This window comes from Perca flavescens, chromosome 5 (assembly GCF_004354835.1).
Source record: "Perca flavescens isolate YP-PL-M2 chromosome 5, PFLA_1.0, whole genome shotgun sequence".
Taxonomy (NCBI): domain Eukaryota; kingdom Metazoa; phylum Chordata; class Actinopteri; order Perciformes; family Percidae; genus Perca; species Perca flavescens.
In genome coordinates, this window is record NC_041335.1 from 22,166,834 (window position 1) to 22,189,344 (window position 22,511).

Here is a 22,511-nt window from a genome sequence, read left to right on the forward strand (position 1 = left end):
GAAATACCATAACGGAAAATGGAAAGATTGACAAATATCATGCCAATAAATACAGATTTGTATATCCTTTGAGTTAGATCTCTTTGACTCTGTGCCTTGTGGGGCCCTCCTCTGTGATTCACTATAAAGTTTTCCAGCTCTGACTTGTGTATTAGGGGGAGTGCAGTGCGGCCATGAAGGAGAAAGCAATGTGTGCTAAATGGTCCATAAGCATGGCTTGGCCTGGCTCTGTTAGCCCCTCTGGTCCCCATATGGTGAAAGTGTGTGCGCTACATGCATGGACGCATGGCCTAACCCTTAGCAGGACTGTTTCCCACCGGATAACATCCCATAAAACACTGACACATATGCAAACACACACACACACACACACACACACACACACACACACACACACACACACACATAAGGGCATTACACATACCAGTGGTAAAAAAAATATATATACATTATACATATACATTTCAGTATCATGTGGCATCTATGAGACTGTTATCGGGCTTATGCTGTTTTCTGGGTTTTTTGCTAAAGCAACACCTACAGTATATGAAATTGTAGGGTCACATACAATATAATCTCCCCACCACACAAACACATAGCTGTCTAACACACACACACACACACACACACACACACACACACACACTTTTTTATCTCTTCACACAGAACTCCTGCAAACAAAATCCTTCCAATCAAGACAGCAATGTACCCTTGTTTCCACATCTCCCCTGTAGGAGTTGAACTACTACAGACACCACGTTGTACTCCCCCAATCCTGATTGTGAAGTGTGGAGTGGAGGGGAACATAATTGCATGCTTAAACGCCTGAGAAACGGACGTCCAGTTCTGCTGAGTTGGTGCTTTTTGTGTGGCCTCATTGTTGGGACGTGCAGTCATGCAGCTCTTTGAGTCCCTATCGTTGTGTTCATGTTGGGTTAGGAGTGGTTCAGAAGAGTGAAAGAGGGGGAAATATTGTCTAGCAGCCAGATATTTCATTCCAAGACCAAGCACGTTGTGCCAGTCCACCATGCCTGGCAGGAGGAGAGTGGCTGTGACCAGAATGGAGTAAAACAGAGACAGCAATCAAAGGCAATTCCCTTTTTCTGTTCCATTTCTGGTCTAAAACTCTCTTGTCAGCCATAAATTCAGCTGTTTTAAAAGGCATGTGGCACATTTGATAACAAACAAACACACAAACACAAGGATGCACACATCATATACACATGCATACACATGCACAGAGCTGGTTGATGTACTTAGTGTGGCCGAAGTAGACAAACAAAAGGCTCCTCTACAGGGTTGCAGTGTAATGAGGGGCGGTGTGATCGTAAATATGTTGCTCGACAGAGTTTTCCATCTCACTGCAGGACAAAAGGGATAAGCCATCAAATTCGGGTCACGACAGGCCTCTACGTTGTAGATCAACTCACTGAGCAGAATCAGTTGTGTCATCATGGTTGTCTGTGGCCCCAAAGTGGTCAACAGAGGTACAGTAGCAGGATTCCCCAAGCACAGGTGACAGTTACAGTAACAAGTGACAGAAAAAAAATAAAATCAAAGCAATAATCAAGTGGTTTCATTCTGATCGCCCTTTTCATTATGTGTAGTTCAGAGATCTGTGACATTTAGAGAGAACTCAAGCACCAGTGCTCGGAGCTTTTAATTTAACTATGCCTTGTGTGTAACTGAATGCCTCAGAAATAGAGAAAAATAAAGAATGTATGATAGCAAGAGGCGTGGGGGATGAGACACAATCGATGATGTTCCAAGCTGTTTGGGGTAGATTTACAGTTTGCTCAACTTAATTATAAAGAATTGCAGCACCTTTATTATTACCAGCCTTGCTGAATAGACACTATTATAGTGACAGCCCTTACTTTTAGAATCCGTCTGGGCTGAGGATGATAAATAAGATAAAGACAAGATGATAGCTGCATTTGAAAAATGGGATTTGGGCTGGTTTGATCTCTAGATATGTCATCATGTTATCAAGTCAGGCACACAATGCTATTAAGTCAAATGACCATTTAATTGTTTAAAAAAAGGGAGGGCAATGCCAAAAACATTAGCACAAAATGAACTAAAAACAACATTTAAAACTAATTGCAGTTACTAGTGCAAAAAACAAATATTTGTCATAGAGTAAAATATAAAATAATGTAAAAAACAATTAATAATTTCCTTTGTACAGTAACTCACTTCAGAATCCACATTTAATCAAACACAACCATATTTAGTATAATGATGTCCCAACTACTTGCTGGCAGGAGATGAGAGGAGGGAAAAGTAGCCAAAGCATCATATCCAATATATGTCATACATAATACATCCTTTTTGAAGTTAAAAACCAAGTGTAATATGTTGATTTTAGACATTTTACATCATATTAATCCAGCCATTTTCAGTATTTTTAAGTGAAGACACACTCACACAATGAATTAATTATTAAAAAACTAAATAAGTGGACAGGAAAGCCAGTGAAGACAAATGAAAACAAGAAAGCAAAAGCATGATTTATCAACCTAATTTTCCATTTCTGCAATCAATGAAGCTGAAACTGACATTTTTTGGCATGGTGGTAATTGCTTTTGGCTCGTAGCAGACCCTCTGACTCATGAGAGAGAGAGGTGGTGGGACACAGATGGAGTGTTTCCGAAGCTCCTGAGAGCAGGACAAGACCTCCATTCAGGTCTTCCTCTCCAACCACTGACAACAACAGAAGTTCAGCAACCGTCTGGTCCAACACTATGTTTTATTCAAATCAAACCTCCATTCAGCCAAATTAAACTTAAGTCAATCCAGGTGGGTCTCAGGAAAGCCAGTGGGGAAATTTCATGGCAGATGCAAGAAAAGCAACCCTCTTGACCTGATTAGAATAAATTATGAAACAGTTTCCTTTCAGTCTTTAAAGATTATGTATAAAATGTGAATGAGTGATATGTATACAACCATTACTAAATAGCCGAGCAGTGGTGGAAAGTACATTTAAGCACTTGTACTTTACTTGAGTTTTTCTATTTCATGTTTCTTTACACTCATAATCAGGGCATGAAGTTTTGACCACCAGCACAGTGTGAAAGTAAAAGTCAAGTGAAACTATTATCAGCTAAATGTACTGAAAGTATAAAAAGTAAAAATACTCATAATACAGAAGTGGTACATTATTTTATAGGCTTATCTGGGCTATAAAATCTATAAAGATGCATCATATTTTATTTGTAGATTTGTTTTCTAAAGAATGAAGTGGGGGGAAAAGTAAAATATTTTCCTCTGAAATGTGATGGATTACTGTTACTACTTCTACTTAGGGTAAAGGATCTGAGTACATCTTCCAGAAAAGCTAAATGTTTTAATATAATTTTATTTGTTGAGTAATTACAACTTCTTCTGTGTAAAAAGTTGCTCCTTTCGTCAAGAATTCAAGATTCAAGATTAAAAACATGAAAACGGCAGAAGTGACCTCAAACCTTTGTGTTTTGTATTTTACATTTGGACCACAACAGGGAAAAATACATACAGTTTTGGTTAAATACTGGGCCTGTAGCATTTTTTTTAACGTTTTTAGCTGGAGTGCTAACAACCATTGTGTCACATGATTCAAACGTCTTTCATTTTACAAAATAAAACCAACGCCCAACAGCCCACTTGACAGAGTCACTAGTAATCTGTGAAAATGGCTGTTGATGAGAACTTCTTATCGGCAGCCAATGATCTATTTATCCCAACTCTATCTGCTTGAGTGGTAATGTTTTATTGTAAATGAGGCCAGAGAAGGCCCTTGTGGTTCAGTGAGAGAACAAGTGTGTGTGTGTGAGATCCAGTGCAATATGTAAACCGTTTGACTTCAGTGTTTGGATTTTCTTTATGAGAACATCTGCGGCAGCTGCCCTATAAATTCCCAGTGTTGAGAAAACAGGAACAAAAAGTACAATTTTTGTATGGCAGTGTACCATAGCGAGAAGCGGACCCAGTTGTGCCTCATCTGCAGCGCCACAGCGAACATTTAGGGAAAGTCAAATTGGGGATGGAGAACTGACACAGTGTTGTGTGTTTACAAGTCTGTTCTGCATAGCAACAGACAACCTTAAAGTGAGCTTATTTATGGCCATCATGTCGACCCCAAAGGACAGACAAATACATTTACCTTGATTTTGCTGTAGGCTATTTCTACAGACCACCAAAAGTCATTGTTTACAAAATTACTTCCCCACTTTCACCTTCTGTCAAGACTTATTCTCTGTGTTATTCTCTTTGGTTGTTTTAATGATGCTGTTGTGTTTCCTTTCTAAGAAGGTAATCAGGGTCAGTGCTCTTGCAGCCTCTGCACTCACAGTTTAACCCCAGCCTTATAGGCAGATCTTTTTTTCTTTTTTTAAATTACTAAAGGTTTGTAGTTAAATACAGTGACCAAGTATTTATAATGTTAAAATCATCTTAGCAGATGTGTAATTGCGTTTAGTGAAGTAATGCTAAATACTGTCCAAACAATCAGTATAGGAATTGTGCACACATAACTGACATTTTATACACGTAAGTTAGGTTATATACACTCAAAGTTCAGTCCTCTGCACAGATAACCTGGGCAATGAAACGTTTGTGACAGGACAACCCTGATAGCCACTAGGTAATAAACACAACTAGAGATGGTCCGATACCATTTTTTGCTTCCCGATACCGATTCCGATACCTGAACTTGCGTATCGGCCAATACCGAGTACCGATCCGATACCAGTGGGTCATATATTTTGTTATGTTTTAACAACTTTATACTACTATCCCTATATGGAAGTGATATTATTTCTATCTTTGTTGTCGGTCTGGCTCAGGTTAAACTCTTTGTAAAACATGAACAAACTCAAACAATGAATGCCGTAGAACTTTCTTTTATTCTCCAGTTTGACAGTCAGTTATAACAGAAAAAGAACATAAATAAACTACTTGAACGTATTTTCTTTAGGGCTTGATTACGTGGTATTGGATCGGTGCATAAACTCCAGTACTATATAAATTAGATAAATATGTTCAAAATAATATAAATAATTTAAGGTATAAAAAGTATAAAAATAGAAACATACAAACATGTGAGTACCAGTATTGTTCCAAACAGTAACTGCACACGGCATTACAGTAGTGCAGGCCTGAAATGTTACAATTTACTTGCGTTAATGGCACATTGTTCATATTTGCACAAATTATTTTATTTCATTTATTTTTTTTGTGTCTGTCTATATTATCAGTCTGTAAACTGATAAAAGCACTGAAGAGAACATTGTTTTCTTTCACACATTGGCGTAACCACTGCTCAGATTTTATTGCAACAATTTTGTAATAATAAATGAATCAACTTTCGTTGTACGTTATATCATAGAAAGGTAATTTAGATTCTACGCAGCACTTTCAACACAATGTCCAACAGTGAAATTGTGTTTCCCCCTTGGAACAAAACGGCTGAATCAGAAAAGCATTAATTATTTAAAAATATATATTTAAAACATATTTACACAGTCTATGGTTTTAACGGAATTTGTAATTTGTAGAGTAACGTTAGACGTTTAAATTGTATTTGTGAAATACGTCGAAAGTGCGTTACTCGTTGTTAAAATAGATAAATATTCAGCGAGCTGGAGTGGAGCTGCGGTTGGTCCTGCTGTGTGTCTGTGTAACTTTTGTGAAGATACATGAACTTAACCGGAGGACAAGTAAAAGCGACTCTCTAAGTTTTTCATTACATATTTGTCGTCCTTTCTTTTGCTGAATCATGTTAGCTACGTTAAGCTAATCAAGCTAGCTAGCATTCTACAGTGAATAGGAAGAAGGACACTAATGGATCATGATGGCTTCTAATTCTGCAGTTGAAAAAGGTTTGAAATGCATGTTTTTACCTGTTGCTACATTTTAGCTGGACACTGATTTACACAACTCTACGGCTACGCAAAGCTTCTGCAGCTAGCTAATATTAGCCATATTTTACATATTTCCTTTCCAGGGGACATTAAGTTAACTTAGCTAGTTAACGTAACGTTACTCTTCAGTCATTAGCTAGCTATATTGATTCGATCAATGGGACACATTGGTGTTTAGATCGGTCAAACCCAAATACTATTAGTTTAATAATATATTATAGAGAGTAACGTAATAATAGTAGGAATGTGAAAAAATAAATTACAAAATTGACTAATATCCAAACTACTGTATGTGTGTTTCTTTGGTAAAGTAGTTTTTTGATATGTTGCAAAAAACCGTCAACTAATGACATGTTTGTATTAATTAATAGCAACATGGCGTGAAGGTGACAGTTGTCTGGCTCCTGACCCAAGAGATGGCACCCTGCGAGAAACCACCATTAAGAGACTGACCTCCACCTCTCATAATGATACCACAGCATGGGTGGTATTCACTGACCATAATAAAGATGAAGAAGAAGAAGTGGAAGCTGTACCTGTCTCCAAACTCATGAGACTGGGCTTGAATCACTTCACCCAGGAGAAACCTGTGTTTCCCAGCAGCATCACAGACACCAGGCTATGTGTCCCCTTAGAGTTGAGTGATGTTGATGGGGACAGAGTCCCCTACACTATCAACAGATACCTGAGGGATTACCAGAGAGAAGGTATTAGGTTCATATACAACAACTACATCTGTTCCAGAGGTTGTATCCTGGGGGATGACATGGGCCTGGGAAAAACTGTACAGGTACAAAGTACATTAGCTGCACATCTGTTTTCAGAATTGTTTAAATGTCTGCATGCTTTATTTACATGGCCGTCTCTTGCTTTCATTCTTTCCGCCTCTTTGATCTTATCTTAGGTCATTGGTTTCCTTGCTGCTGTGTTGCACAAAACAGGCACATGGGGGGACATCGAGAACAACAGGCCTCAGTTTCTGCAGAGTCAGATACCCTCCAAGCAAAGTAAACCCAACAAAGTGGGTATTGAAATATGCTAGTAACATAAAGACTTTTTAAAATCATAAAATACCAGTTGCATTAAATCCAGTGCAGCAACAGTGTAAATCTACAGATATGAATATTGATTTGTCATCCTCACAATTTTGGTGTTTCCATGATGTGGTCTAGTTGTTCCTCATTGTGGCCCCACTGTCAGTGCTTTACAACTGGAAAGATGAACTGGACACATGGGGTCACTTCCAGTGTGTGGTTGTCCACGGGCTGAAGAAAGAGGAGGAGCTGGCTCGCATCAAAAAGGGACGCATTGAGATTGCACTCACTACCTATGAGACTCTGCGCCTTTGTCTGGATCAGTTTAATAAGTAAAAACCGTACTCAACATTCACAAGCAACAAACAAGCAGCATGTTTTCTGTATACGTATATTTAGTTTTTTTCTTAAATATGTTATAAATTTGTTACTGTACTGTGTATTTTTTTCTGTAACTAAAATATACCCCCCATCCCACCTCCTGCAGCATAGACTGGTCTGCTGTGATTGTGGATGAAGCCCACAAGATAAAGAATCCAAACTCTCAGATCACTCAGGCCATGAAGGATCTGAAATGTAAGGTCAGAGTGCTTTATGTTTGTGTTATTGTTTCATAATACTATTATTAGTGTGTAACTAGACTCTGCACTCTAGCGGTCCTCATCTCTGCTTTAGAAAATAGATTGAATTGTACCACCATCACGATAAGCTGCTAAACATTAGTAGGCTTAGCTTTGCATTTGGACCATGGATTTGATGCTAGCTTTGCACTTACATATTTTCATCAGATCAGAGTTGGCCTCACTGGCACCATCTTACAGAACAACCTTGAGGAGCTGTGGTGTGTCATGGACTGGTAGGTTAAGAGACTTTTATATTACAACACATTTGTCATATGCATATTTGAAAGTACATTTCACAAACGTCATCCCCCATAGTGGAAGTGATGTGATTGCAATTTGTCACTTTTTGCTGAAAAAAGTTCCTATTTACGTTCATATACCTTTTTATTTTATTTAGGGCCATACCTGGTTGTCTTGGCAGCTTAGGACATTTCAAGAACAGTATTTCATATCCGATTGAGCAAGCCCAGAGGCACAGTGCAACCAAACGTGCCCTAGCTACAGGGAGGAAGACCATCAGAGCCCTGGTGAGGAAGATTTCCAAGTGGTTCCTCAGAAGGACTAAAGCTCTCATTAAGGAACAACTGCCTAAGAAGGATGACCGGGTAAGATTGGTGAAGTCAAACTAAGCTTCCTCTTCTCTGGAAACTTACTATTCACCATGTACATGACAATATCCCATCATCACAATATTCAGATGAAGGTCCATGCTGTCTAAAAGCAACCCTCAAATAAAGTGTGTGTTGTGTTTTCTGCAAAGGTAGTGTATTGCTGTCTGACAGACTTTCAGCAGACTGTGTATCAGACAGTGCTGGACACTGAAGATGTGATGTTAATGCTGAGGTCTTCGGAGAAATGTGACTGTCAAAGTGGACGCACCCGGGGAAGATGCTGCTATGATGTAAGTTCACCCCTTTAACCATTGTGTGCCTTTTGTATGCTGTGCATTGTTATGCGTTAAACTTAAAGGAGAACTCCGGGCAAGTTTTCCGTTAATCTTGATTGCTATATGTATATGAGTACGAAATTTTGAAGTTTATTCCCCCCTCAAAGTAAGAGCCTGGCTGAACACACTCACTCATCCCAGACGGCAGCTAGCAGCTAAGAGGGTAGGTGAATTTAAACAATAGCTAAGTTGCTAAATGCATCTTGTTGTCACGTAAGGGCCCTGTTCATGTTGCACAGACATTTTAATTGCATTTTGTGTCTGTTAAGAGGCACAAAGGCACTCTTTATCTTATGCCCCCATAACTGCCGTTTTAGCTGAGTGGGAGCTCTCGGCATTAGCTGCAGCAGCTCCGTGTTGCTAGCACCGATTCGGCTGTTTGTTTTTTTTTGCTATCAGCAGTACTCTTATACATATAGCAATCAAGATTAACGGAAAACTTGCCCGGAGTTCTCCTTTTAATTTTAAGGGTTGAGCTGTATGTGCTTTTATGTGAAAGTTCTTTTTAGGGGTCACTCACATCACTTGAATCAGAAAAACATGATGTAAAAATATGCTCTGTGTGATTTTAGGTGTACAGTTTTCATTCTACTTTTTAAATGTAGTGTACTGCAATGAAATTCGAAACACTACATTGGAGCCTGTTACCATCGTCCAATGGAACCTCTTCATTTTTGCATTTGAGTTACATTCATGCAAAACGTTGATATGGTTGAAAACGTAAACATTGAGCCCTCAAATAATATCCGTTTCTCTTATTTCCAGACAAACTCAGAAGGGGCACAAATGAAGGTGCTGTACTTTAGTTACCTGGCCATATTGAGGAAGGTTGCCAACCATGCGGCACTGCTTCAGTGCACTGCAGGCACCAGCAAGAAACAGGTAGAAACATGTTGTCCTACTGACTTACTTCTGTATACTTGTTCATTAGAGCTATATCCTGGACCGGTTTTGCAGACTAAGTTCATACCTTCTGCTGTATTTGGTTCACAATGTCACATTGGTTTCTTCCAGGAGAAGTATGTGGGTGGCATCTGTGCAAAGGTATTCCAAAAGTTTCCAGACTTTGTGCAGAGATGCAAAGATGAAGCATTTGAGGCCTTGTCGGACCCGATGTACAGCGGAAAGATGAAGGTATGATTTGGGAGCAGAGACTCAGTCACCTGCTCATTATAGCTTATTTCAGTGTGGGTGAACATATCTGTGTTCCTTTCAGGTTTTGCAGAAGCTGCTGAAACATTACTTGCAAAGGAGAGATAAAATACTTATTTTTTCTCTCTCAACCAAGGTGAGAGCTGTGTTTGTGTGGGTACTTTGTGTTTATTGAAATCAAAATCTTTTGTGTCCGTGTGTTTGCTCATGTGAGTGCAGATATATATTGTGTGAGAGTTGGATGAGCAGTGTGGTGAGATTCTTTTCTAGGGATGCACAGAATCCAGATTTTTGGGGTTCGGCCAAATACTGAATCCACTGGTTAAGATTCTGCCGAATCCGAAACCGAATACTGAATCCTACTCCCATCCTCAGTCCATTAACACAGTAGACACTTTAATGAACTTCATTAACAACGTTAACAGCCTCTAAAATAGGTAAATGTTAGAGGCTTAAGGTTGAATTCACACGCTCTTTTCACATCGTAGGAAAGCTATCACCAGATGAGTGACAATTTTGTTTGGCAAATTTTTGCTAACCAGTGTATGATGAAGGCATGTTGGGTGGGTGAAATTAGAAAGCCGGCCGTTCGGTCGCTCCGCTCCCACTGTAGGGAGACTCATTTGCCGAGAGAACGTCTGACAGCCCGGGAAAGGCACTGTCTGGTTAACACAAGTTTTTAGCTGTGACTGTCCTTCCTTTGCCGTACCTGAAGCTGCTGCATTTTGGCTGCTGTCTGTAGATTCCTTCATGCACAACTCATATTCTTTCGGCTGTTTCATACGCAAATGTTTTAACAGTGGCGATGTTTTATATTGTTTAGGGTCCTTGCCACCACGAGACAAATCGGCATTGCAAATTGAACATGTAGCTCGACTTGAATGGCCTTCTTTTGACTGAAAGTACTGCCAAACAACACTTTTGTTCCATTTTCACTTTCTCCCATCTACTGCATTGAGCGGTCCACCTACGTAAACACCTTCCCATAATCAACGGCGGCGTCATTACGTCGACCAGCGTAGCGCGCGTAGTACAAGCGTAGGGTTCAGTTTGGTGGGAAAAAACTCTAAGGTTCGGCAGAAACCGAACCCCGGCCAAATCCTGGATTCGGTGCATCCCTAATTTTTTCCCGTAGAAAAACTATTTGAAGCTCACAGTGATGTAGTTTAAAAGGGAAGTATGCGTTTTGGTTTTAGAGCTTTATACCCGGTCTTATCCATTCAGCCTTTCAACACAACAACAGGCTTGAATGAACACTCTTAATTGCCACTGCTGTTGGAGCATATGACTTGTTTACAGGAATAATAGTAGCAGAAACATTTTTTCTCATGAAATAGATTAATAGGTAAGCCTTGGAATTTTATAAGTGGGGGCAATTAGAGTTTTATGTTCAAAAAGTTTTATTCGCACAACGATATACAGTTGTACAACTAAGTGTATGTGTATTATACATATTTTTCACATCATCATCCCGAACCCACATTCCCTTAAGCCAGGGCTGCTGTGAGCCCACTAGATAATTCCCACCCCGCATTCCTGTTTGATGAAATTGGGAAGTAATGACAAAAACAGAAACATAATGGTAGTTAACAAATAAATTAAATAATTAATAATAGAGTACAAATAATTTAATAAATAATTAATAATAAAGTAAAAATGGGTTTTAAAGATAATATTTTTTTTTTCTATTAAATTTGTTGTTGCATTTTATCTCTCATACAAATCTCTTCAACCTTGACCATGAGTGAATTTACACCGTAAATGTAGAGATGTCAGTTTTTTCACCGTTGATTCATCCGTTTTGAACAATTGTTTGTTGTTTTTTGAACCCGTCAGCTGTTAGACGTGCTGGAGAGCTACTGCATGGCAGAGGGGCTGGACTACAGCAGGTTGGACGGAACCACCAAATCCAAAGACAGAATGCAGATTGTCAAAGAGTTCAACAGCTCCACTCGCTTCAACCTCTGCCTGGTTTCCACCATGTTAGTCGAACAATAACAATTAGTTAGAGAAGTAGTGTTTTCTTAGATTTCACATTTACATTTTAACCCTGTAGTGGTGCTTTCTTTTCAGTGAGTGCTTATTTTAAACATATTCAAAACCTTGAATCTGCTGAAAAATTGACTCTGTTGCATCAGGGCGGGTGGTCTTGGTCTTAACTTCACTGGGGCCAATGTGGTAGTGCTCTTTGACCCCACATGGAACCCAGCCAATGACCTCCAAGCTATTGACAGGTAGGTTGTGGGCCATATCTTGACTTTACACAGTATTTTTATTATGTTGCTGCTTCTCTCGACCAGCTTAAAAAAGCACTGTAACTGCCAGTATAGTGTACCTAGTCATGTTCTGGGCTGATTGTGTTGATATGTTTGTATCTCTCTTCAGGGCATATCGTATTGGCCAGTGCAGGGATGTCACTGTTCTTAGGCTGATCTCATTGGGGACTGTAGAAGAGGTTATCTACCTTAGACAAGTTTACAAACAGGTACCAGATAATTATAACCACACACACAAATAAAAGAATAACCGAGTAACACTGAAATGCTACAATAACTGTACGGAGTTCATTTTTTTGACAGTGCTTTCAAATGTGAGCTCAATGCTCTATGTCCGTATCTCTATAAGCCCCTATCTGTACCTTGATTCCCATCTTCCAGCAATTGCAGTGCTCAGTTGTGGGCAAGGAGAGTGCGCGGCGGTACTTCGAAGCAGTGCAGGGCCATGGTGTCCATAAGGGGGAGCTGTTTGGGATCAAAAACCTCTTCAGGCTGCAGACCCAAGGGACATGCCTCACCCGCAAGATACTGGAGGTTAGATAGCCTACACACCTTTTACTGTTTGATTGATGATGTTTTCTACTGTAGTGTACTGCCTCAACTCACCTCATCCCACTGATTCATATGCCCAGTTAAAATACAAGGTCTTTGGAATTTTCTCTTAAAGTATGTGTATACAGTAACCACATGGACTATTAATGGAAGCCCTTAACTAGTTTAATGTTAAAATAAAGGAGGCATGTTGCACTTACTGTAATTTCCTCTGAATATTAGAACATCAGTTACACACCTAAAACACTTAAACGTCTGTCATATACTGCCTAGGACAAATAAAAAGATAAGATTTGTTGATGATTGTAACATCATTAAATTGATGTACAATGAAATGGCGTTCCATGATAAATTTGATGTTTTGATAAATGCGTGTCACACTTTTCCTGTCAGCGTGAAGGACGAGTGGAGGCCGGTGTAATGACCAGCAGCACACACACAGGCGAAGAAAAGGAGGAGGAGACAAAGGGACTTAGCGTGAGTAACTCTGCCGTTCTCAGAGACCCAGAACACTAGGGCCACTATCTTCCCATCCCTCACTCCGTCTTCTCTCCCAAGCGGCCCACTCATCCTCCTTTTCCCACGTGAAAGAGGGGATACCTCAAACCGGGACCTTCCTGTCTGTCAGTCAACCTACTCTTGCATTCTCATTTAAGCTCAAACTGTTCTTTATTGCTTCCTCGATTCTTCTTTGTCTTGTGATCTTTCTGTTCTTCTAAAATGCCCCATGTCAAAATCTAAAATGCCCCATGTCAAAATGAGACAAATTATGTTACTTTTAAAGAAAGAACAAGGAGAAAGTAATAATCTGGCCAATATCTTTGTTGTCAGTATCGCATACGCATCCTGCTGTTGGCTTTAAAGGTGGCTGTGAAAAGTTTGGAGCACTTATAGCAGTTGTGGTTAGCTTAAGTTCAGGCAGTTACAATAGATTCCAATAGGGTTTTTTTTTTAATAGTGGGGAAAAAGTAACAAAACAGTTCATGGAAATCTCTCAAACGACTCCTGTTTTAGTCGTCATATTTTCAGCAAAATATAGCTCATTACACTGCTTTTATGTCACCCTATCGTCGTCCTCTGACTGAAACTTGATGTAGTGCATTTGCCAAACTGTGGTTGTTTGCAACATACTGAGCATTGGCCAAGTATTTTCAGAAGTTCCTAGTGAGGTTTTGATAATTGTTTTGCCGTGCAAACCTGTAACAATTTGAATCCATTTTAACTGGCTGAATTGAAGCTTACCGCTGCTCCTGTTCTCTGTCAGTGTGAGAACTACAAACTTTTTTGCAGAAACCCTTTCAAGCACACATGGCATAAGTATTTAACACTTTTAAAAATGCAATAGATTTCGGCGGAGGATCACTTTAAGGCCATGGCTTACAAAAACATTGCATTTTTACACTCAATTCTTTGCAATTCAGCAAAGGAAGAGGTTCTTTGTCTGCCTCTGACTTTCTCTCTGATGCTGTGTGAAACAGCTGGATGTAATTACTTGCGTGTACTAATGGAAGGAGCAGACCACACCGAAGCCTATCTTCTGCTTTTCAGCTATTTATTTACACAGTGATACCCCTTATCATCCTGTTCCCAGCCAGGTCCTTTTTACAGGGATGCTGCTCCACTGAGGCTCTTTAAGATTCTTTCAGAAATACAGAATACACTGGGGTGCCTTAACACGCACAGAGAGAGGCTCATGGCGTGTAAGCACGCACATGCAGAACTGGGGAAGAGTCATCTAGTTGGCATATTTGTGAAATTAGAATCACAGTTGGTGGTCGCTCCCATAAAGGCTCATTCATATAACTCCAGGAAATGTTATGACCCCAACATATTACATCATGCTAAGGGCATATATCACATATCAAATTGTATTATGATTTATTGTAACAAACATCTGTTCTGTATTACACAATGGCATCTCACATGGGCAGGTCCACTGAAAGATGGCATGAATAAGGGTTAGTTAGTTAGAAAATTTGTAGGCCATTTGTGCTATTTTGCAGCTAAATTCTTTTTCATTTTGAATGTTTTGGGGACCAACAAGCAAAGCTGCGAGGCACCATTAGTGATTCTACCTTTTCTTATTATTACACATCTTTCCTCTGCCATGGGAGTCTATGGCAGACCATAGAACCGTACAGTAAAAAGTTGTGAAATTTGGCACATTGATTCGGGACAGTCCCATAATTCATTTCACCAAGTTTTAGGTCTGCACCACAGGCAGTCTAGCGCCACCAATGGGTCAAAGTTGGCGTTGCATCCATGTGATTAACTTTTGAACCGATTGAATCGAGAGAGAGAGATAGATAGATAGATAGATAGATAGATAGATAGATAGATAGATATCCCATGATGTCAATATCTGCCATGTTGGACCTTTCGCCATATTGGATTTGATCAAAAACACTAAAAAGTTTTCACAGGTCACAAAATTGGTCAGATTTCGTAACAACACGCTGTTGGATGCTGTCCTCCTCTCCTACTTCAATGCCTAACGAATCTATCTCTCGCTCTCCCTGACTGTCTTTCACTGGTTGAAGCCTGAAAATATTGTAAACAAATTAATAACATAACTATAATTGCACTGGTCGGACTGTTCAGCTCTGTTTCAGACTGATACCTCCGGTTCAGGCTGGTCCTCATCCTCAACACGTGCCTTTTTCAGTCGCGGAAAATACTTTTCAATACTCATCTGGATTGAAGCAGCAAACATTCTGTGTAAGAGTAAAAAAATGACATAACATTATTTATAAAACATTTATTTGATTCGCAGCAGCTACATATAGTGTTTTGACCTCGACAACCCAACTGCATTTTACCGCAAACTTGCGACTAGTTAACTTTCTAAAGCAGGCACAATCGCTTGTTTGTTAAGTCGGGTCGGGACTCCAACATTAACACAGTAACAACATTGTATTCAGAATATAACATATTTTTATAGCACTTTTTAATGTGTGATTGTGTAAAGGTGTTTACGAGATAGATACCAACCTTTCGTCAACTTGTGAATTTCGCCAGCCATCTTCTCTGCTTTATGGAGACAGATGCTGTGTGCATGGTGGGAGGAGCTGTGTGTGTGTATGTGAGCAAGACGCAAGTGACAGAGAGACTGAGGAGAGCAGGGAAAGGAAATGCAACTGAACGTGTTTTAAATGGCGTTCATAAAAAAATTAATAACAAAACGCAATGTGCGGCGGCCGGTGTCGATAGTGTGGCGTACCGCCACACATTAGTCTATGTGTGGGAAACCCTGTTAGACCTATTGGGGGTGCTGCAATTAGCAAAGTTAATTACGTGTTGGCCTATAACGTTTGATGTGTTTGGAATTAAAACGTACTAGCTAATTTCTACTGTTTTTATTTAAGGAACCTAGAGATTCTCCCGCTATAAATGGCCCTGTGCGGAATGATGAACCAGCCAAGGATAACAGAAATGCATCAAAGGTCCCCAGAGGGGTGTTGGACTTCAGCAGTGGGAGTGAAGAGGATGAGGAGGAGCAGGGTCTTAAGAGGAAAGTGTCAAAGCCCAGTGTAGTGGATGGCAACATGGGTGCGAATGCTGCCACTGGTCCTTGTCGAATGAGTCTTCTCCAGCACGGTTTCTCCAGGCTCCTCGAAAGGGTCAAAGAAAAACCAGAGTTAGCAGAAGGGGACAGTAGTCCGGGGTTCGAAAGCCCCCCTGAGGAAGATGCTGAGGATCAAAAGATTGAAAGTACCTCCTCTGGCATCTGCAAGCACTCCAATATAGGAAATGGTGCAGTATGTCTCCCTAAATTGAAAACAACAACCTGGGACATCTCCAGCAGAGAAGATGGGGAGAATAGAGATGCGGGGAGACAAGAAAGGGTGTCTCTGTTGAAACAGCGTAATGATGCTTTAAGAAAGAGAAAGGGCCTGGAAGGGTGGACGGATAAGAAAATTACAGTAGATGAGGAGAGTGATGAAAATTCCTCACCAGATACGAAGAAACCCAACAAGCTCAAAACTCCACTACCGAAAGTGCGCGGCTTTGAGAGTTACTCCGATGAATCTGAGGATTTGGACATAGAGGTAAAGACGTGGCCCAAGAGGGACGCTTTCAAATCAGAAAGTAGAGGACGTGACCGTGGGAGACAGAGGTTGGACCACAACAGAAAGAGGGAAAGCGCAAGTGTTAGGGACAAGGCCAGATCCAAATACACAGAAGACATAGACACATTCACATCATCCTCAGAAGATGAACACACTCCTATTAAGAAAGGGAGATCTACAGGATGTCACTTTACATCTCCGCAGAACGAAAGATCCCGAGTTAAGTTGCCAAAAGATGGTCAAAGAGCTGCAACAACCGACAGGACAGAGACACAAGCAGGGATGTGCAAAGCTGTGTCATTTACAAGTCTGAAAAGTCAGACATCCCCGGCCTCCAAAGAAAAGGATGGAACTGTCGACAGTGTGCTAGGTCAGATACAGTACCTATTTTCATATGCCAAATGATTTTTTATGAACTCAATTTCACCCTTTTATGATGTATATTTCTGTCTAAAGGGGGTGTACACGAGGTGGCGTACACCCACTCTAACCAGCGAGTGGTGGGCGGGAGCAAAGCAGAGGAGCGGATCAGCAGAGCTGCTGTACGAGACGTGTTTGAGCGCAAGATGTACTCTCAGCTCCCGGCCAATCACCTTCTAGGAACCCAGGAGGTACATACTGCCCTAACATTGGTCTGGTTCAGTGATTCTTCAAACATAATGTTGTGGTTGTATCTTGCTATCCCAAATTAGATTAGATAAATTGAGTTACATTTGACAAAACTTAACAGGAATGTATTTTTCCAGAAACAGTGACAGGATTACTCAATAATCCACACGCCTCCCTGGAAACTGTGTCACTTAGACCTGTTTTCACCCAAAGCGTGTCTGGCAGTTGCACATTGGCATGCAGAATAAGGCTTGCCAGCACTGTATCAGACACACATGCTCACTATGACACGAGAGTGACTGTAAACAAATACTGTCGTGCTCGATGAGTAGCAGCAGTGTGGGTTAACTATATTCAAATCTGTGGTTCATAATGCTACATGTTTACAGCCACTGTCCTGTCAACATACACCTGCACATTTCAGCAAACAGTTGGTGAGCAAACTTGGCAAAATATCTTTAAATAAATGGTTCATAATGAGGTTTGTGGACTACTGTGGGTTTGATTTTAAAGTGTCATTATTTGGCATCTTACAAATCTTTTGTTTGATTGTATCAGAGTCTGTCAGCGAGCCCACCAGACAGTCAGCCTTGCCCTTCTACTGTCAGACTTGAGGAGCCCAGTGTGGACCATCCAGTCACCTACACCAACAAAAGTGTGCATCACACCAAACACACCACTTTCATCATCGGAGAGACTCCCCAGGCCATATGCAGGTACTGAAAGAGTGAGGAGGTGAGGTGAATAAAAAGACCAGCGGTGATAGCAGTTAAGATGATGCAAAAACATCTGTGAGGAAGAGATAAAAAAAAAATAGCAGGTTGCAGAACATGAGATGATGCATTTACCATGAGCAGGTTAAAAGATGGTATGGTAGAAGAGGGAAAAAAGACATGGGTAGACATAGTGAATGTAAATGTACTGTTCTTAGTCTCAACGACTACTCAAAGCGCTTTAATATTGTACAGGAACCATTCACACACATTCATACACTGTGGCCGAGGCTGCCGTACAAGGTGGCACCTGCTCAGCAGATGATCATTCACACACATTTACACTCCGATGCACAGCATCAGGGGTAACTCGGGGTTCAGTGTCTTGCCCAAGGACACTTCGACATGGGACTGAAGGGCCAAGGATCGAACCACCAACCTTCCGATTGGCAGGCAACCGCTTTTACACTGAGCCACAGCCGCCCCTAGTGAAGGAGAATTAATGAGTTAAGATAAAGGGGCCTGCATGGTTTGAATGAGAATAATCAGGCCAGCGGAGGAAAGTGGGTGTAAAGAGTGAAGTCGAAAGAGAGGAATTCCTGGCAGTGTAGGGATGTAGGCCAAAAGTGTGTGTGTGTGTGTGTGTGTGTGTGTGTGTGTGTGTGTGTGTGTGTGTGTGTGTGTGTGTGTGTGTGTGTGTGTGTGTGTGTGTGTGTGTGTGTGTGTGTGTGTGTGTGTGTGTGTGTGTGTGTGTGTGTGTGTGTGTGTGTGTGTGTGTGTGTGTGTGTGTGTGTGTGTGTGTGTGTGTGTGTGTGTGTGTGTGTGTGTGTGTGTGTGTGTGTGTGTGTGTGACCACCGCTGAGCTTTCCCTTCCACCTATTTCCCAGCATTATGCCAAAGATTACCCAGTTATGTTCAGGCTTAACAGTGCAGGAGTTTTCCCCTTCACAACCACAGCCCTTCTGAGACGTACCAAAATTGGTCGCCCAAGGACTTTAAAACCCACACTGATATACAGTACACACACGTCCTAACAAGCATTTACGCACATATACAGACACACAGCACTCAACTACACACCTCTGTCCTGCTGCATCCCCTCCGCCCCCATCCTTCCCAAACCCTTTTATACAGACCCCTTTATGGCTAAGGGGAAGACTGTATCTCTGCCCAGAGGCTCACCAGGGAGTGAAAATACAGACTAGTTACATTGATATCCTCTCAATTAATCTTGCTGTTCAATGTTTTAAATCCACATGCACGTTGTGTTTTACTGCAGTTACTTTTATTTATTGTTTTTCCAGTGAAAGCCACAAATGGTAATAATACCACCATATTGCTGCTGGACCACCGGTGACTTTGAAGTGTTTCTGTCCCCGAGTCTGGTTATACCAACGTTTTAATGACTGCCTTGGAGCTCAGGAAAAACACCTCATACTGCAAATGGGGTCTGGATATGAGGCTGAATATGTGGGGAACTATTCATCTTAGGCTAGGCCTGAAAGACCCACAGAATATATGATTATAGAGTAGACTGTGTGGGTTCTTTAAAGACAATGTTATTTGTGTGATTTTAAACCTTACTGTATCCTCACATTTGCCAAATTCTGGCCATGTACTAACTTTACGTGTGTAAATATGGTGATGAATTCACACGATATTAGCAGGTGATATTAGTTATGAAAACATACATGTTTTTCTGTGCATAAATGCTTCTTCACAATCATTTCTGTCTTTGTGTCCTTTTGTGTGCTCGTGTGTAGGCAGCAGCTGGAGGAAATGGCAGAAACATTCAAATTTCCCTCAATCCATCAGTTTGCGGTGGAGATACTAAGAGGAAACTCAACCCAGAGACTGGCCTGGCTACGACAGTATTACACTTCACTGAACCACCCTGACCTGGCCAATACAGTCACAAACAACTTCCCTCAACCTGATTCAGCACAGACCTCCTCCTCTTTAACGACTACCTCCTTAACATCCACCGTAACAGCCGCAAAATCTCACACACAAAAGCATGTTCCAAAAGCTAAGTGGAAGCCTGAAGACACTCCTAAGAATACTGAACCTAAAACTAAGCCTGAAACCCCACAAATCAGCGTTTCCGTGTCACAGAAACCGTCTAGACACCCAGAAGATGATGAACCCCAGACAAAGCATAGAAACCCACAAAAAAATGTTCTATCAACCCAGAAAAAGCAAAAGATCCCACAAAAGAATGTCCTAGAACCTCTTAATGATGTTCCAAGCCTTGAGTCCGAGGAGCAGGAGGAGCCGGTCTGCAGTGCCAGAGGACATAAGAGGACAAAGAGGGGTAGTGTTTCTAGTTCTGGAGCCTTCAGAGCTGGTGGTGGTCTTGGCTTGGATCAGGCCAGCAGCAGCAGTGGTCTGGGGTCTGGGGAGGCTGCTGCTTTGCTGAACTGCACAGACAGAGATATCCCTTCTTCTCCGGACCTCAGCCATGGCAGGTCCACCACATTATCCAAACCCACAGCACAGGGAAGGGAGCAAAAGCAAAAATTGCCTTCAAGAACCAGCGCAACTATCCAAGGCCAGAGAGAAAATCGTCAGACCTCTTCTCCTCCTGAGCAGGCCGCATCCACCTCCAGTCATCGTTCCCTCCTCACAGATCTGATAGGAGACACCTCAATCCTCGATGATCTGTTAAAACCCAAACCCAGGGGTGCACAACAGAGAGGCGCCCCAAAAACACCCCCTGCTCGCCCCTCCGTGTCAGTAAGCACAGGTTTCACCACACCATCTCCATCCAAAATCACTCTAAAAACTGATTCTGGTTTAGCAGGCCTCATAGACTCCTTGTGCTCTCCAAACTCAAACAAATCACGCGCACACCAGGTGGTATCAAAGGGCACTCGCAAAGATTTCTGGGACATCTTGAATGAGGGTAATGAGGAGAGCATCAACAGGTTAACAGATCCAGCAGAAGTGCAGAGGGTTTGCATCAACACTAACTTTGCAGCAAGAGGTAGGTCTGGAGAAGAGGATAGCAAGAGTCTCTGGAAGACTAATGAGAAGTTCCTGTGGAAAAAGTAAAACAGGAGAGATGATTTAACTAGTGTTAAAAGTTTATTTTTCCCTTCTATACTTTCTACTTCTGCAGTTCTAAATGGATATTTAAAGCAGGTTTTCCTGCCTCAGATCTTATGTTATTATTTTTAAATCTCATTTGTACCGTTCTTCTCTTTTATTCACTCTAATTATTTGAAAATATTTGTGTTTATTGAATTAGTAAGTTACTAATGCTGACTGTACTTGAATAAACAGAGTGTTAATCACTCTGGTAATTTAAACATTTGTATATTTTATAGAAGTTATTGCTTTATTTCTACATTTTCTTATCTAACCCATACAACCCCTGGAGCAGCATAATGTGTCATGACTGAGGCATTTACCTGTGTATAAAAAAGTGGGAAAATTCAAGTCCAAACTAATCACAATGGAAACGGAAAGTCCAGGCACCCAAGGTTGGTTACAAAAAGTGATAAAAGGCCTTTAATTAACAGGGCAAGACATTGAAAATACACCAACGCGTATCGGCTTGGGCCTTCCTCAGGGTGTGACTAATAATTATTATTATTTTCAATGCCTTGCCCTGTTAATTAAAGACCTTTTATCACTTTTTGTAACCAACCTTGAGTGCCTGGACATGTTTTTTTTTATGACTTTTTAAGTCTGATTTCTTCCTCCTTTCCGTGAACTTTATTCCCTTCTATAAGCACCGGTGGTTAAAAGGATACTAGAAGCGCGCCTGCCAGTTTTTTCTTTTACAAATCATAATGGTAAATTGTAGATATGTAATATAGGGCTGTCACTAACAAAAAAAAAAAAACTGAATTATTCTCACATTTGAGAAGCTAAACCATCAAATGCACGTTTGCTTAAGAAATAAAAGTCAAATGATTATCAAAATCATTGCAAATGAATTATCTGCTGATCAACTAATTGTTTCAGCCCCAATGTTTCTCCAATGTTCTATAAAAATTTGTAAAATAAACATAATATATGAATGTGTTTATACCCCTTGTGTGCATATGTAGTTAAAGGTCAGTGTCAGTGCTCAAACTGTTGCAGCACCTGATATGATGTTAAGTGGATGACCGAGAAAACCCAACCCGCTGTAGGCATTGGCCATTATCGTTATTGGATACCATGACTGCCACCCAGGGACTGTTAGTGGCCCTGCAGAGATATCACTTAAAACTCCCTAATGGCTGTTATGTCTCTGTCACTCTAAACACCTCACTGCTTCCCACTCGCATGTGAGTGTGCACATTGTGTAGATGGTGTGTTTTCCTTCACACTGTTCTGCACAGTAATCTGATAGTCTTAGGCTCGGCTCAGTCGTGCTACAAACGGCCCTCAGAGTGGAAGCTGCCGCGCTATTAGTGAAATAATAAGCAGTTGAAGACTTAGTGGAGCTGGGAGAAGAGGGATGGGGAGTCATTTTCACACCCATCCATCTATCCGTCCTCTCACACTCTTAAAGTGTGTTTCAAACTGGCGACAGAATAATTTTCACTACTCCAAATGAGCAAAACAACTTCTGTGACATATCAAACTCATAGCTGAGCTGTACTGTGAATACAAGGTAAGCCCTTACTGTGTGTGTGTG

The 22,511-nt window shown here is 41.0% G+C and overlaps 1 protein-coding gene across 3 annotated transcripts; it reads left to right on the top strand.

Annotated features, from left to right (window-relative positions):
• Nucleotides 1-5,615: 5,615 nt before the first annotated feature.
• ercc6l2 (excision repair cross-complementation group 6-like 2) lies at nt 5,616-21,808 on the top strand. 3 transcript variants are annotated; one of them, XM_028578581.1, is made up of 20 exons: nt 5,616-5,861; nt 6,275-6,693; nt 6,808-6,924; nt 7,076-7,269; nt 7,425-7,518; nt 7,726-7,793; nt 7,958-8,165; nt 8,321-8,461; nt 9,272-9,388; nt 9,521-9,640; nt 9,723-9,794; nt 11,495-11,640; nt 11,797-11,892; nt 12,044-12,143; nt 12,316-12,468; nt 12,880-12,963; nt 15,852-16,926; nt 17,013-17,167; nt 17,724-17,881; nt 19,642-21,808. In XM_028578581.1, the coding sequence occupies exons 1-20, from the start codon at nt 5,831-5,833 to the stop codon at nt 20,930-20,932; spliced, it is 4,839 nt and encodes a 1,612-aa protein (XP_028434382.1). In that variant the 5' UTR covers nt 5,616-5,830; the 3' UTR covers nt 20,933-21,808. The 3 variants fall into 3 exon arrangements, with proteins under 3 accessions (XP_028434382.1, XP_028434383.1, XP_028434384.1); XM_028578582.1 differs by lacking the exons at nt 5,616-5,861; nt 6,808-6,924; nt 7,076-7,269 and having other exon boundaries at nt 6,577-6,693; XM_028578583.1 differs by lacking the exons at nt 5,616-5,861; nt 6,275-6,693; nt 6,808-6,924; nt 7,076-7,269 and having other exon boundaries at nt 7,504-7,513.
• Nucleotides 21,809-22,511: the final 703 nt, after the last annotated feature.